The following is a 16404-nucleotide window of genomic DNA, read 5'->3' as shown; positions in this document are numbered from 1 at the left end:
TGAAGTCCAGGCAACATCCAACTAGTTATCCTAGGTCACATGCAGTCTATAGTTAGACTAGGTCACATGCACACAACGTCAGACTATAGACAGATCACTTATTTGTGTTTGCGAAACCCACGGAGCATGTATACAGTCTTACTAGGATAACTGAAATGGAGTGGCGTGGTGATATACCACACAGCTCGTCGATATCTGTCACCGAGTCCGTTATCTACAGGCTTAGGAAGAAAGACTTTGCTGCACACTAACTGATACGCTCAGTTGCTAATTCGTGCTTCGCTGTTTCTCCTCTATCCGTCATTCGTCACATTCCCCTGTTAGCGCCAAGAGGCGATCATACTATACTGTTACAAATCAGTTCAGTCTGCAGTTTTTTGTTTACGTAAACTCAATTTTACTGCAAATATCTTCATGCACGGCACACAACCAAATCGCATCGGTACTGACTGTCTTACACACACCAATGGCTCCGTGCGTATGCAATACAAAATTTAGAAGTATGGATTTTTATTTTCAAATCACAGTTTTCCCTGCCAGTGTTTGCAAGGAAATTTGGATTTCATAGGTGTGGGATTTGAACCAGAAGTGACCCCAGTGGATGAGACAAAATGCCAGGTCTACTCCCCCAGACCCACAACTTAATGCTGCATTATTCTTACTTCTTTGACTGCCTGGACACTGACGGAGTGCAGCACGGGAGCTGGCAAGAGGCCGTAGGAAATGGCAGTCCAGTGAAGTGGAACCAAGCCAAAAAAAAAACTGCACAGAACTTCCCAGAGTTCACAAGAAAAGTCATGGAAGCACCTACAGCCACAGTGACCAATCAGAGCCAGTAACTTCTTACACAAACTTCTTGCACTTTTTTTAATATAACAATCAAGCATGCAGAATTTCTCCTTCACGCTGCTGCTCCGTCAGCGTTAACGACGTGTTTGGGTCCCTGTATGCATCGTGACGCTTCGCTCCTTGCACGTCGTTCTGATTTCGTGATTTGTGTTGTTGCTATTGTATGCAAAACATAATTGCCATCCGCTGGGTAACCTTTTCCTGTAAACAAAAACAGCAGAAAAACTATCATAATAATAATGATAATAGTAATAAAGCATCTACACACTTATTACAGCCCTGCAGATTTTGGTGGCGACGTTAGAAATTATCAGTCGCTGACCAGAATGAAGAAAAAAAAAAACCCCAGCAGTTAAGGAAATGAACAGTCGGTTGCAGACATAAATTCCTTCATTTATTGTAGTTTATTGCTTTCAGTTGCACAGGTTGCGCTATAATTGGTGTTTAAAATTATATTTATCTGTCCGTGGAAGTTAATTAACGAATTTAAACGATTCAGCAAAAAGGTTGACTGCAAAGTGAACTCCTGCTGCAAACAAAAGCAGTTTCCCCCCCCAAATATTTAGCCTCCTTTCTGGTCCCCGTCCTTCTACTCAGGCCCGACTAAACGAGATAAGCGCCGGCAGGCCAGAGCAATCGCTCCCGTAGGATTGTCCTCACTTGCCACCAGCGTCGACGGAGACCGACTCCCCATCCACATCTAAATCTGCGGAGAGATAATAAAAAGTGCATCAAGCCCCAGAGAAAAGAGCATCCACACGCATGTGTAATCCGTATCCGTGGCAATGTTTTATTCACTGTCGCTGCCAATGAGAGATACAAAAACATTATGATAACAGAACAATATATAAAAAGTGAAAAGGCAAAGTGCGTATATTTAAGGTGCAACAAACTGCTTCAGAGCTGTAGAAATGCTGCAAATGGCCCCATGATATGGACAAATGTGAAGAAAAATTGATTTCATGCACATATTGTATGTCCATACTGGCAAACCTGTCCCTTTCATGTGATCGGGATGAATACAGAACCGCATCTCCACTCTGCTTCCCATTTACTTTTATGTATAGAATGACAGGCATATTTATTTTGCAGATACACTTATATCCCAAGAAACCTTTGTTTTGTTTTGTTTTTTGTTTCGTTTGAGAAAACAGGATCAGACAGTTCCTAGAACTACGAGGAGGTAAAAGGCCTACCTCAGGAACCCAGCCATCAGAATTCTCTGCCAGACCAGGGACGGGAAATGACGACCTTCTGCTCATAATCACAGTGCCTTAACTTGCTGAGCCACACGCACAAAATACATGAAAGGTGGTAACATGCAAATTGATTATAAAGCCACCATTGTTAGGTTTCAGTTCCACATGTAACTGTGGGGTATATATGTGGCTGTGGGGTATATATGTGACTGTGGGGTATATATGTGGCTGTGAGGTATATATGTGGCTGTGGGGTATATATGTAACTGTGGGGTATATATGTGGCTGTGGGGTATATATGTGACTGTGGGGTATATATGTGGCTGTGGGGTATATATGTGACTGTGGGGTATGTATGTGGCTGTGGGGCATATATGTGATTGTGGGGTATATATGTGGCTGTGGGGTATATATGTGGCTGTGGGGTATATATGTGACTGTGGGGTATATATGTGGCTGTGGGGTATATATGTGACTGTGGGGTATATATGTGGCTGTGGGGTATATATGTGGCTGTGGGGTATATATGTGGCTGTGGGGTATATATGTGGCTGTGGGGTATATATGTGGCTGTGGGGTATATATGTTGGGTTTTTGCCCCCCTCCCCACTCATTATAAGCAAAAAATGAAACAAACACAGTATTATAAAAAGGCTTTGTGCACTCCCTCCCCCTGCCCCCCCCACCCGCCCTCTGATCTACCAGCATTTTCCTTCGCCATCGACATTTCCAGGTCCGCTGGAGCGAAGAGGCTACATGGTTTGGTCTGGGATTCCTCAGGGGTGAAGCGCTTCATCACCAAGACCGAAGGAGGAGGACGCTTCATGGCGGATCTCCGGTGTGACCGGCCGTCCCGCATTAGTTCTCCGTCATGGAGCGGCAACGACCTGCATGTGTCAGCACCCATTGGTGGGTCACGGTGCAGGGCAGGGGTGGGGGGAGATTAACGACTCCGCATTACACAGTGCTTACGGACCCTGGAACGTGACTTATACAGACACAGAAATCCTGTTGTATAGAGCTCAATGAGAATAAAGGTATTCTATTCTATTCTATTCTATTTCTATTCTATTCTATTCTATTCTATTCTATTCTATTCTATTCTATTCTATTCTACATGCAACATACCTATATATATAGTGTAGCTAATTTACTGAATGAACAAATGGATTGATGAATGGATGGATAGATTAATGGGTAGATGGATGGAAGAAAGAATGTTTTATTAACGTGTCTTAGACTTTCCACATCCAGCCCATACAGGCTTAATAACATTTCACTCACCAGGGGGTCTTTGTCCATCGTAGCTTTACAGAAACGGGGTATTTTGTGCAGCTCTACATCTTTCAAACCCAAAATACAACATATTTTACACATGGCAAGTACATTTATTGTACCATATGCTTGTGCCATAGTGTATATTTGAAAATGAAACAGACGTTAGACAGGGAATGATGGTTATACAGGGACAGGGCAGGGCTGACACAAAGCCAGAAGTGAATCAGAAGGGCCTGATTAGGCAGCAGAGAGAAAAACAAGCCTGGCTGTGTTAGTGGGAGACAAGACAGGCCAGCAAACAGCACTGGACTTTTTAAGCCTGGAGACTGGGTAACTAGGCACGGAACAAAGCACAGCGAGACAGGCAGAGCGGACCAACACAAATAATGGGGGTCACCTGACCCCCCCCCCAAGGGGTCTGCAGGCCACCCCTCATCCCTTACAAAATGCAATCAGTGATTTATATACAGTCACTCCTCGGACTCGAGCCCACCACATTTTGCGTCCAGGTTTCATACCTTATCGCTTCCTTACAAAGCAGGCAGTTTCACCCTAAACCTATGCACTCTACTGGATATTTCCTGAATAAGTACCAGATCAGGGCCTCTCATAAGACATTTCAGCACAGCGCCACCTGCTGGGCTGGCGCAGCTGGTGTTAAAGTGCGTGACATAAGCGGGGCCGTAATTTATACAGAAGTGCCAAACCTATCATGAACCAATTAAACGATCTGAATCAGTGAGTGATGGGGCAGGGACACGTCAGGGGCCAATCAGCTTTCAGCTAAGGCCAGTGCTTTTGTAACTCCACCCCTGCATTCACCCTGGCTTATCTGCAATGAATAAATCTGCATAAATAGACCAGCCGATGCCCCACGTTTTAAATATCAGGTGTTTAACTATAATGGCCACACCTGCTCAATGAACAAACCACATCAAAAGGCGATCAGGGGAAACAAGGCAGAAAGCGGAGGTTGAGCTCAAAGTAGCTGACACTGCAGAAAGCCCTTTCGCATGCAATTTAACACATTAAGCGTTAGCTGGCATATTTCAAAGTACTGCACTTACAGTAATGTGCGGCAGCGACATGAAAGAAGAGCGGGGACATGCAGCCGAAAATGTCACGCCGTCATCTCCGCATCGGGGCAGCCACAGCGTACTTATTTGCGTTTACCGCTGTCTGCGCGGTGAGAGGAATCAGCCGTAAAAGGTACTGGGATGATGGTCGTTCGCGTATCAGGATGAGCCTGAGGTGCAGCGGTTGTCAGCTAGAGCTACGCTGGTAGGAGACAGAAAAACAAAACAAACGAAAACAAAGAACAAAACAAAACAAATAAACGATGCCGTATTTGTACAAGTACATCGTAATGCCTCTTTTCTTCAAATATCCCGTCTTCTCTCCTTTGGCACACAGGCTTGGGATCTGCGGAGAGACAGGCCACTTACCCAGGCCCACCCCACCCCAACAGACATGTGACTATTCAGCTGAGGAAGGGATTTGAACCAGCGATGTTAATAAACACAGGGAGCGGCCAAGTCACAAGCCACACGCTATATTGCAGGGGAAAAAGATGCGTATCGATAAAAACCCAAAAGCTAAAGTTCTGGGCTCCATCCATCCAAAATCCACACCTGCAGCACGACAAATGAAGACACAAAAACCCCAGTGGCAGTATGAAAATTTCCCTCCCCCAAATCTACTTTCTGTGCATTACTTTTAATTCAGGTCGAGCTGTGCCGAGCTCGCAGCAGACCAGCAAGAGCATAATGGTCGAATTAAATTTGTATTTGTGTTTTTTTTTCCTATGGACTGCTATTGTCTCAAGGCAGTAATCCCATACAATCCGCTTCCCCAATGCTGCTGCTGTAATGCAGACCCATCTGAATGCTGCACACACTGACCGCCGACCCCCCCACAAAGGCGTGAGGACCTTAAACGTCAAGCTGTCGTATCTGAGCCTATCACGTAATTTGGGGCCGGAGCCAGAAGGATCCCTGAACGAAATGCTGAAGACAGACGAGCAAGGTAGCCCCACCCCCCGGGCCGGGGGAAGTCGTGGGGTAGAGATCAGGAACACTATGTCACCCCCCCTCCCAAAAAAAAGCCTGTTTGCCCCCAGGTGTGCTGTCACATCCGTGTCGAATGAGCCGGGTGATAGGTGAGACATTGCATCCTCTTCGCGGTTCTTCCTCACACCTCCATGAGCTGCAAAATACAGGAGAAATAGTAGCTGCGGTTATGGGAGAGTGTGGGAGGCTGAAAGAGCCACAGAATTGATACTGTCGCTCCCCCCCCCCCCACCCTGCACCCAACCCCCCCCCCCCCCCCCCCGCACCCCATCATCACCCGCACGAGACGTCAGTCGGCCTGTGGAGGCCATGAGGATGCGGCCCACAGGTACATCTTAAGCAAATGTCAGCGAGGTTACCGAGGAAAGGTCTGCCATCCGCCAGGGACCCCAGTTAATGAAAAGCCGAATGCGGAATATGTTCCTGATATTTCACAGAATCCGGCTCACAACTGTATCAACTGACAAGAGGCAGGGAAAAAGAAATCCTCCGTTCTCAGGCGACTCAGCGGCGGTCCAGACCCTCGCACTCATACCGCTACTAATGTCCCACATAATAAATTTGCCAAAGCTGGTTTTTGCCTTGCGTTCACATTCACACGTCATTTGACAGTAGACGCTAAGCGAAATATTGTTTCGGAGGTTTTACACATCTGAACAACAGCAGAGACGCAGAGACCTCAATCTATTCTCTCTTTGTGGCGTTAAAGAGCAGATTCGTGTCAAGACTGTGTGCTTTTTTTCACGTGTCACATTTGCACGCTGTTCGCAACGGAACGGTTTCTGAAAATTCTGCCAGCTGAACAGTTTTCTTTTCATTTTTTTTTCTGTTTTCCATGAGATTTGTGGCAAAATGTCAGGCATAATACATAAATATGTATGCAGAATCACAGAATATAAGTAAATAATACATTTGTATTTTATTGATATTGTATGGTAGCAAATGTAACATGAATTATATTCAAAATGTAAATTAACACCCAGACATGCCATTGAAAGACACGGTTTGACGTGACACTACTCCTGCTGTCACAGAATTTGCCAATAAAGATGACAGTGGACTTTTGTCTTTCTGTGAAGAATTTTAATCATAAAATTTATCATTTATGATCTGACCACCTCTCTTGCCCTTTGCATATATACAGGAAGGGCTGAAAGTCGCCCAGACGCTTGAAGATTGAAGAATATTTGACAGGATGATGGATAACCTCTCACCAACGCACGGTTTCGCAGATTAATTTTATATATATATATATATATATATATATATATATATATATATATATATATATATATATATATATATATATATTTGTGTGTTTGTGTGCCCACACCCACGCATGTTTGTAATTATATCTTTGTGGGGACTCTCCGTTTATTTTTATGGGGAAGACTCTAATCCCAACATGACAAGCTTAACCATAAGTAACCAAACATAATACGAGTGATTTAGCATTTTTAGTGTTTTAATTGCATTTACGGATTTTTTGAAAACTGAGTTTTCCCTCACGGGGACCAAGAAACCGCTCCCCGTAAGGTCAAAAAATGGGTATTCATCACGAACATTGAGTCCCCACATGTTAAGGTATATCTGGACCACACACACACACACACACACACACACACACACACTTCTAGCGATTTTTTTTCCCTACTTGTCTCTTTAAGGCCGGTGTTGCTCAGAGTCTGACGTACTGGGTAAGACACAATGCAACGGCAGGCCTGTCTGCCCCCAAACACTCAGGTTCTTGTGCTGAAGGCTGATTCACACACAGACTGGCCTGAGCACTTTTTTCTTATTAGCATCTGCTTTATCATTAGCATCTTCCTATTCAGGTTTGGAAACCATCAGTTTCTCCAGTGGTTTCTCCTTTTAGAGACCATAAGCCACACATTATGGTCATTGTGGTCTATTTTATTTCATTTGCAATGGTCATCAGTGGCGGGACCAGAAGAAAATCACTAGGGGTAAAGCCACTCTGCACCCCCCCGCCCACCCCCTAACCCTTCATTATACCAAACAACAAAAGCAAAAAAGAAGGAACAAATTAACTCACTTGACATTATTACCCCACGTCAACTTGAACTTGGGGGAGTACGTTATTCATTTGAGGGTGCTGTGCACTCTTAGGCATCCCCATGAACCTGGGTCTGGTGGCCGTTCATGAAGAAGCGGCGAGGATGTCATGACGCACCCCCTGCAGCTCGGCACTCGCCGCAACAAGGTCAAGGGAAGGTTGCGCGCTTGCCGCGTGCTAACATCTGGATGCGTGCTAGCAGGCCTGCCGCCAAAAATGAATTTCGAGGGGCGTCCCGCAAATTTCCAGGGGGGGTTCAAACTTGTTATTTTACTACCTGGCTACATGCCTGGTTGGAAGCAAACAGATTTAAGGGGGAGGGGGGTGGTGAAACCAGTAATTTTACTATATGCCTGCTTGCAAGTAAGAATCCGCTGTGGCAGGACAGTGGTGGACCTGGCCGGGTGAGTTGAATTCCTTCTGTGTGCTGGAGACAGCTCCCTATGAATAATTCATCGGGACAAAAGGAAGACGGCCCTCTCCCGACTTGCTAGCCTTAACCGACGAGGCTGACATCCTCGGAATGAAAACCCAAACTCAGCTGTTTAGGGTGCGGTTCCACCAAGTGATGCTTATCTGCCCAATGCATTGTGGGTTGTTTTAAAGAAAGAAATTATTCTCCGTTCTCATCTACACGGGCGTGTTTGACACACAGGTGGTACCTCTGGTGTTTCCTATCTGCAAACATGAAACGCAAAGCAGCATCACACCTGCCCGCCTCCCTCTCTCGTCCCTCGCTGACATGGCGCCCCTCTGTCTGTTTCGAGAGTGGCTATCCATCACATTTTCTCATCCACTTCATCTTCAAAGTCCTGGCAACTTCCTGTATTTGAAACAAGGCAAACACACTCCCTTTGAAAATATCTATTGCTGTATATATATATATATATATATGCCTCCTCAGTCCTAACTGCCGAGTGTCAGCTCAATAAAGCAAGAAGGGAGAAAAATTATATTATATTATCTCCATAAATAGGTGAGCTGATGTTCTTCTTATCTTTACAACAACGTCAGACCAAAGTGTCTAAAGAACACAACACTGGTGGAAAATGAGAATATATAAAAAACTGACTACATATTCTTGTCAATCAATGATTTCATTTTTCAAATAAACACAGCAGCCCATAAGAATGGAGATTTTTGTAGTGGAATCTACGTCCAATCCACTTACAATTCATTTTCAATCCATTTTTAAGGCCTAGATTTTAGTTTGTTTCATAAATACCCCCCTCCCCACATCATCCTAGTCTGAGGAAAGACTCGTGCCACAACCGCATGCTCTGTTTCTGAGAGCTGAACTTCAGAAATGTCCCAAGGAATCCTCAACGAAAAACAAAGGACCCAATCTGCTGAGTCGTTTTAACGAGCCGGTGGCATATAGCTTTTGATGTTAATCGCTCACGAATGCCCTCAGACGGGGCTTCTGCTTTGATGTCGGGGGTTGTGGCGTCAAACTGTGTCTTTAAACGCACACGTTAACGCTGCCTTTGTCAAGAGAATGACTTTCAAATACGGCCTTAATTGGAATTCCCCCCAGAGGTTGGGATCCTTACTGCTGCATGCTGAATCGAGGGGTAGGTGGCCTTTTATGGCATAATTCATAGCTTTAGAAACTCTAAATCCTAAGTGATAATTTTTGGTGACATTTTTGGAAAAAGAAATGCACATGTATGGAAACGCCGGCACAGATTATTTAGATAATTAGGAGCGGAACATGAAAGAATGGCTTGTGTGATGTTTTCAGCCGATGCACAGAGCTCCCTGAAGCGTTTTTTTTTTTCACAGTCCTCGCTGAAGCAATCACAATATGTTACTACAGCAACACAGGAGGAAGTTAAAGGATTTGCCGGTAAAACGGTCAGGCTGGCTGAATGTGGCTTTCGCTTGACTTTCAGGTCGAGACAGCAACGTTTTCGCAGGCGACGAATGCAGGGCGAGAGGACTGGCCGTTCCTCGCAATGGAAGCACTACCGGTTCCCAGTCCTTTTCAGCTGCCTCTTAGTGTTAAATGCACACCTGTGGTGTTACTTATCTGCCTTAAGACAGTGATCTGAAGACCAGCTTACATGCTGTGCTACTTTAAAGTTTAATATTAATAAGATCTTAATGGTACGGTACCATGGCAGTATCCTCAAACTCATTCAAACCCTCTATCTGCAGTTTGCATATTCAGTGCCCCTAACCACTATGCCCCCTACAGGCTGTCGGTTTCAGCACCCTCCTCATAAAGAGCAGTATCTCTTTCTGGCTCTGCGTGTGCCAGCCATGGCACGAGCGAACCCACGTGGCTGTGAGAGTTGTGTGGAAAGACGGTGCTCCATTCATAAAGGAAATGCATGCCTACATTCCATCAGTGGAGTCTGATGTCATGTGACCGGAGAGACTCATATACAAAATGCTGTCGAAATTTCATTCGCAAAGAGTGCGATGATATAATTGCCACCCACATGGGATGACGATGATAAATAATTGCACAGTTGACCTGATTTAGAGAAGCTTCCCCAAACACTGTAAAAGAATTTCCAAAGACAACAGAAAATAAATGCCTGCCTCCTGGAAAGGGTACATGACCTGTTTTAACCCTTTTCCTCATTTCTTTTGCTTCCAGTAATATCAATCAGCCACAAAGTTAGGCAACAATCCTGGAGACAGTTAAACATTTCAAAGCAAAGTCCCATAACATATTGATGGGTAAGGGGTTAGTAAAAACACAGCTGAAATCAATATGCAATCAACAACATGTGTGTACAGTAATAAAGCAACATCTGTTTTTTTTCCAGCAAATGTTTGGAAAAATAAGCAGCTATATGAATTAAAACAGAATTGCAGAAAAAAAGCTCAAATATAAACAGACTGACAGAGCATATATGAAAGGGAAAGCAAGCGGGAAAAATACCGGAAAAAAGCGTAATCCTAAAATTAAAGGGCTAGGATCCAAAAGACTGGGGGAAAAGTGTGTTGAAGGCAACGCAGCGGAGTGACACGGCTGCCACTGGCTGGGCCCGACTCTGGACGTGACATCCAGGCACCTTTTCCGTGTCACGATTTCAGCTGGTACTGAGGCAGCTCTGATTGGCTTTGCCAGCTCACTTTCTAATGGGGGGGCGGTGGAGAGGTTTCAGATGGCCAACTGGCTTCCCCCGCCCTCCAATAAGCCAGAGCCAGTTCTATTGGCTTAGGCTGGTGTTCTTGTGTGTGTGTGTGTGTGTGTGTGTGGGGGGGGGGGGGGGGGTACGAGGGGGCACCTTGAACCTAGCCTGGCCCATGTGCTAAATGAGATCAGCCACACCATCTAATAGCCTTTCAGCGGGTGGGAGGCTGAAGCTGAGCTCACAGTCGGAAGGTCGCTGGTTTAAGTCCCACTAGAGGGACTATTCTTTGACTGAGGTACTGATCCAGGACCTTATCAACATCTGCATTTACTGGTGAAAGGATTCTAAGAGGTTAAAAATGCAACGATTTGTAAAATTAATAAAAAAAAAAAAAAAAAAAAGAAAATTGACCATAACAGACTTAGGTGTTCAGACCATTGTCATGTGTCACTCAAAGGTGGTTACCTGCAGAGACGCAGTGAATGCTGCTTCTTTACCGGACAGTGGACATGGGCAGGAAGCCGGAATGCCGGGATACGCAGACTGCAGGCTAGTGGTCAGCAGGGAGGTGGCATTAACGCCCCACGGAACAGCCGGATTCGAGGCCCACGGGGATGGCAGAGGATAGCAACAGACCCAGACCCCAGTGGGATCGCACAAAACAGGAAGTGTAAGTGAGATACAGGGAAAAGTCACTCTCTGCCCACAGCTCCTTGAATGGCACTGTGCCCCCAAAGGGGGGGGCGAAAGTCACCCCGCAGAGCCTGGCCAGCAAGTCGGAGTCACCGTTTGTATGGTGATCGAAGTCACCACTAAGCTGTGATTTTCACTGCCAGTTTTAAACACACCAAACTGCCCCAGCAGGCTGGTTTACACCTGCTGAGCTCTTGACAAGTGACCATGGACCTAAAATCGGGCAGCTGGCTCAGCCCCCAGTGTCACCACCATTTCCTGAACACTGTGCCACCAAAACGAAACCATGCATTTCCACTTACGCCGAAGTGCACATACACTGTTAAGACGTAAATTCCACCTGGTGGCGGGGATGTATAACTACATGATTATTCCCTCTTTTTTTCCTTTTCCATTCGGCGAAACAGAAATAGCATAGATAGTGTGATCAGCCTTCTCTTCTATGCAGAAAAACAAATCTGTTTAATCAGGGTGTTTCTAAACACTACAGACGGGCACGCAAAGTAAGGACACCGCCAAAAATTACCGAGCAACAAACTCAATGCAAAGCGATTATGATCATATCATTTAAAACGAAGATCCGCGTCTCATGAAATCTGTGTGTGTAGGAATGTACAAATAAGCACTTTATAATGAGTGCATAATGAAACTGGATCAGACAATAAGCATATGATGGATATATATAATGTAGCTGTTTGTAATGTTATTTAGTTTTCCAGACCGGGGCGCCAGTAAATACATCGTAAGATCTCGTTTAAACTGAGCGAAAGTTTCCGATGTATGTAAACCACGTTACATGAAAGTTCTTAAAAAGAACATCTACCATATTTACATAGAATATCAATGCAATATTATCCAGTTTAATTTTGTGTACTTCAAAACGCAACGCTTTCAATTCTGTTTCCAAGGTCCGATAATAATAATAATAATAACAATAATAATAATAATAATAATAATAATAATAACAATTATAATAATAATAATGATATACATTTTTAACGTTGACAGCGTAACTGCACTTTGGAATATATCGATATCGATGCAGTTCATACTGTACGAGCTAAATGAAAGTTGTAGTCCGATCGGCCGGTTCTCGGAACGTTTTAAGGCTCCGACTGCTGTCCTTTCAGTACCATTACAGTGAAGCGCTGCTTCGCTCAACCCCTCGCACGCTTAACATCCCCCAGGAGGAAGCAGACCTCAGCAAGGCGTGCGAATCCTCCCGGGACCGGCTGCTGCATTTAGCCCCGATTAGGGATCGTAGGCTGGAATAGGCCATTACGCACGCCAGTCCGGGGCCATCTAGCCCGAAAGGCCGGCAGTCCGCTCCCGCCTCGCCCCCCTCTCGCCGGCGGTCCCCTGCGTTTGTGAGCCGCAGCTGCCTGAATATTTTACGGACGGGCCGCTATTGGTCGGGCGCCCCCGTCTGTCAGCGCGCGGGGGCGGGACTCCGCCGGCTCGCTCCCGAGAGGCGAGAAAAGCTAAAGCTGCACTTTTTTTTAGCGCTCTGTTGCAGAAGCGGCTTCCCGACGCTCGCAATTGGCTCGCATCGGCAGCGGCACCTCGGCGATCGGCGGGACCCTGAACGAAGGCAGCGCAGCTCATCGCTGGACAGGAGCCTATTATTGATAGGGAAAGGCTCACCTGGATAGACTCGCCTGCTTACGGAGGGACGAGGCAGAAGAGGACGCGAAGCCCAGTTATCTCCGCGCAGCCGGCTGAAGGAACCGAGAAGAATATGATCCTCAAACAGCATCTGCTCTTCGCCCTCTACAGCCTCTGCGGGATCCTTCTAAAAGGTAAAGCGCGGCTTGAAACTTCGCAGGCGTCCGACCCGTAACACTTTGGTGCGAATCAGCTTCGGAGCGCGCCGGACCGGGCAGTCGCGCGCATTCCCCGCACGTATCTGCCGCGATGTTGCAAATGCCCCCCCCCCCCTACACCCCGACGCCCCCCCCCCCCCCCTCGTGTGATACATTGTGTCAAAAGTCCGTCCTGGATCCAGTGCTGTTGCTTTTCGTAGGAGTTTCGCTGCTCTTGCAGGGTTTGTTTGCGCCCGTGGCCGCGGGAAGGTCCCCGCCGCGCCGTCCGGCCATCGACAGCGTCGGATGCGCAGCCTAATAAATACACGCCCTGGCAAAAGGCGTCGATTAACTTATTCTGATCGGGAACAAGTTTCGGGCTGATTCCTTATGGTTGAACAGGAGAAATGCAATGTGAGACCAGTTAAGACTCGTGTCCCCGTGAACAACAGCGTGGTTCAGTACATTTGCAACATTTATTCATAACTTTAAACATGCGGATGGGAAGATGCTGGGAATGTTGAGGATTTTAAAACCAGTATCCGTGATTGGTATTATGCATTTTATACTTAAATAACTGTCGCATTACCGTGATGATCGCCAGGCTAGGGACATTATTCTGTGTGCTAAGCAGCAGGATATTTTATGTATTTTGGGTTTATTTAAGGTTGCATTTACAGTTGTGGTAAAAGGACACAGTTATAACTTTATGAAAAATTGACGTTTACGTTGTTCATGTTGATACCTGCTGGTGATGTTATATTTGAGAGGATGCAATTCGGTTGACCTATTGTATGTGCATTTTATCCTTGTTGAAAAGCTTTCTTGTTCGTTTCTCAATGCTACGCCGCCACCCGGGTAAAAAAACACCGAATGGCCATTTTTTACGTTATAAAAACTGCTGTTCCTGATATCATTTGTAGGCTCATCCGAGGTGTGATTTCCCAGATGTAGCGATCGCACTGTGCATTGCGCACAAACACGGTATTTGCAGCTTTCGGCATCTTGGGGTCGTCGTCGTATTAGCTTTTCCGTCTGTGATGCCCTAAAATGCTCCCCTCTTTTTTTCTTTAAAAAAAGACAGCAAACTAGAAAATAGGCATTATTTTACGCAATCGGCGTCTAGCCTTTAATGCAGCTGTCTGTTCGTACCACGGATTAAAATAAATACAGGCGTAACCACACATAAAACCTACTGAATCTGCAAAGGATGCAGCCCGGCTGGCCCGAGTCATTTTTCACGTTTGATCGTATTGCCGTGTCACTCCCCCCCCGACTTTTGTCGGCCCCCTCCTGCCGGCACACACCCCCCGAAACGGCGAGGTCGGCGTGCGACTCCCGAGTGCCGTCGGATCGCGGCCCCGGACGGGCAAAAGGACCAGCGGGTACCGGAGGGCAAAGCATCAATAACGGCGCAGTTAAACATGGAAGCGGGTACAAGACGCTGCATCCGAAGTTGGGATGCATACGTCGTTAGTAATAAATGAGAAACATTTTTTTATTATTATTATTATTATTATTATTATTATTATTATTATTATTAACAGAGAGGATCGTAGTACGCTTGCATGCTCGGATCGCATCGGTGCCAGTGCTTGTCCCGCCCGTAATGCGCCAGCGATCGCGGCGCAGATGTAAATGTTTTAAATAAGTGTTACTACCCCATTTCACTACAATTTCTAGTATAAATTTTAAGTTAATTTTACTGGAGATTCACACAAACGCGCACCTTCGTCTTAATTGGTTAATCGGTCAATTAACGTTTATTTCGTGAAGGCAGGAATCACGTACGCGGTCGCAGTTCATTCTCACCTTGCGATCCTCTTTACATTTAGCATAAGGGCTGATAGCTTATGTATTTTTTTATTATTATATATTTTCTTTTTTCAGGGAGCAGACTAACCATTTTTACTTTGTAAAGGTCAGCTACTCCTAATCCTACCACACAGGCCAGGCCAGTTACCTGAAGGAGAAGTCAAACAAGTTTGACCTTTCCCTGGTCTAGTAGGTCTGTAAATATGATACAATCCCAGTGGAGGTGTTTACACATCAAACACCACGTCTTCACAGACCACGTTTGCCTCCCTGAGAAATGAAAGTGTTTCTGTTTTCATTGTTCATAGTGTCACCAAAGAAGCCAACCGTTAATAATTAGTTTTAATTAACGGGCATTTCTTGAAGCCACGCTCCTAATGACTTGGCAGGGACATCAACACCGTGGTAACCTATCGATTTACTGGGGCCTCGCGCTGTCACGCCTTCGACGGGTCTTCGGGAGGGAAAGATTGCAAAGTCGCAAAAGACTGGCATGAAACGATGGGGTCAGTTCCCCTAAACCGGAAATCACACACAGATAAGACACATATTTGGATGGCGGGATTGTCTGCAATTGGCTGCTCCCTCCATTAGCAGCTAATGGTCCTTTTCTCATGTTTTGTTGACTTTTGGAGGGGGCAGTGCCGCTTGCATCCCAGAGAAAAGACCCGGATTTATATTGCTATTTGGAAGCAGGTATCTGCTGGTTATACGCAGTTACGACATTCACAGCAGCCGTGCCTGCGATCGTCACTCTTTCCTGTTAGCATCGCCTGTCAGGGGCGACACCGGTCAGGTTCTTGTTCGAGTTTTGCTGTTTGGGATCTGGGATGTTCTGTGGGGAGGCCCCACACTCCCCCAGGGGATTATGTGTCCCTGTGAGTGCTTCCCCCCGGAAAGGTCGTACTGTATCGATTGTGACGTGAATCGCCGTCTTCAGTGTCCGCCCTTCCTCTCCTCCAGGCCAGACCCCACACTCCGGACTTTTAATAGCCCGGGTGGATCCTGGAAAAGATCGCTGGCACAGACCCTCGGTGCCATCTGAGGATGGATGGAGCCTCGATTCTTTTATTCGTCTGGCTTGTCGGGCGGGCGGCAGATACTGGAATATTGATAGCGTGCAATAATGCTTTAAGTGATCCTGCTTCTTTATATCCTTCAAGGGATGCTGGGAGAACAGGGATTTCAGCTGCTTTCGGGGCAATTAGAGACACTTACTGATGGCTTTCTCTGCCTCTCAAAGGCCTATTTGCGATTCCCTATTCTGTCAGTCCCACACAGGGTCCCACATGAGGGGGAGGTACTTTGTGGTTTAGCAGGACACTTTTGTCAAGTGATGGGAGTGCCTCTGTTCCGTAACCCCAGGCAACCCTTTGCTATAGCGATGTCCTCAGGAGGAGGAAATCGGAATGGATGCCAGGGCAGGAAAGGAAACGCGGTCAAGATCAGGACTGTATTTATTTTGGCAGATACTCAGCCTTTATCTTTCCAGAACGCTGTCCCGGCAGAGGGTGGGGCTGCATTTGATGA

General features: G+C 46.1%; 1 protein-coding gene and 1 long non-coding RNA gene across 13 annotated transcripts in view; one reads left to right on the top strand and one right to left on the bottom strand.

Annotated features, from left to right (window-relative positions):
- Positions 1-308: 308 nt before the first annotated feature.
- On the bottom strand, positions 309-13040 carry LOC125713428 (uncharacterized). Of its 8 annotated transcripts, none has more exons than XR_007383585.1 (7): positions 12457-12801; positions 11030-11114; positions 8183-8295; positions 2751-5531; positions 2046-2131; positions 1510-1555; positions 309-1050 (listed from the first exon to the last, which is right to left on the bottom strand). It is a non-coding gene; the product is annotated as an uncharacterized LOC125713428 (long non-coding RNA). The 8 variants fall into 8 exon arrangements; XR_007383583.1 differs by lacking the exon at positions 309-1050 and having other exon boundaries at positions 1235-1555; positions 2751-3391; positions 4394-5531; XR_007383581.1 differs by lacking the exons at positions 309-1050; positions 12457-12801 and adding an exon at positions 12902-13023 and having other exon boundaries at positions 1235-1555.
- cadm2a (cell adhesion molecule 2a) overlaps positions 12923-16404 on the top strand; it is a 319233-nt gene continuing 315751 nt past the window's right edge. For 4 of the 5 annotated variants that reach the window (XM_048984508.1, XM_048984505.1, XM_048984507.1 and 1 more), the window contains exon 1: positions 12923-13056. In XM_048984508.1, the coding sequence (XP_048840465.1) occupies positions 12996-13056 (61 nt within the window). In that variant the 5' untranslated portion in view covers positions 12923-12995. The remainder of the gene's footprint in view (positions 13057-16404) is intronic. The other variant, XM_048984506.1, reaches the window with a different exon arrangement.

This window comes from Brienomyrus brachyistius, chromosome 18, assembly GCF_023856365.1.
Source record: "Brienomyrus brachyistius isolate T26 chromosome 18, BBRACH_0.4, whole genome shotgun sequence".
In the NCBI taxonomy this organism is placed as follows: Eukaryota; Metazoa; Chordata; class Actinopteri; order Osteoglossiformes; family Mormyridae; genus Brienomyrus; species Brienomyrus brachyistius.
The sequence above is the reverse complement of the archived record's forward strand: the minus strand, read 5'-3'. Positions and strand labels throughout refer to the sequence as shown.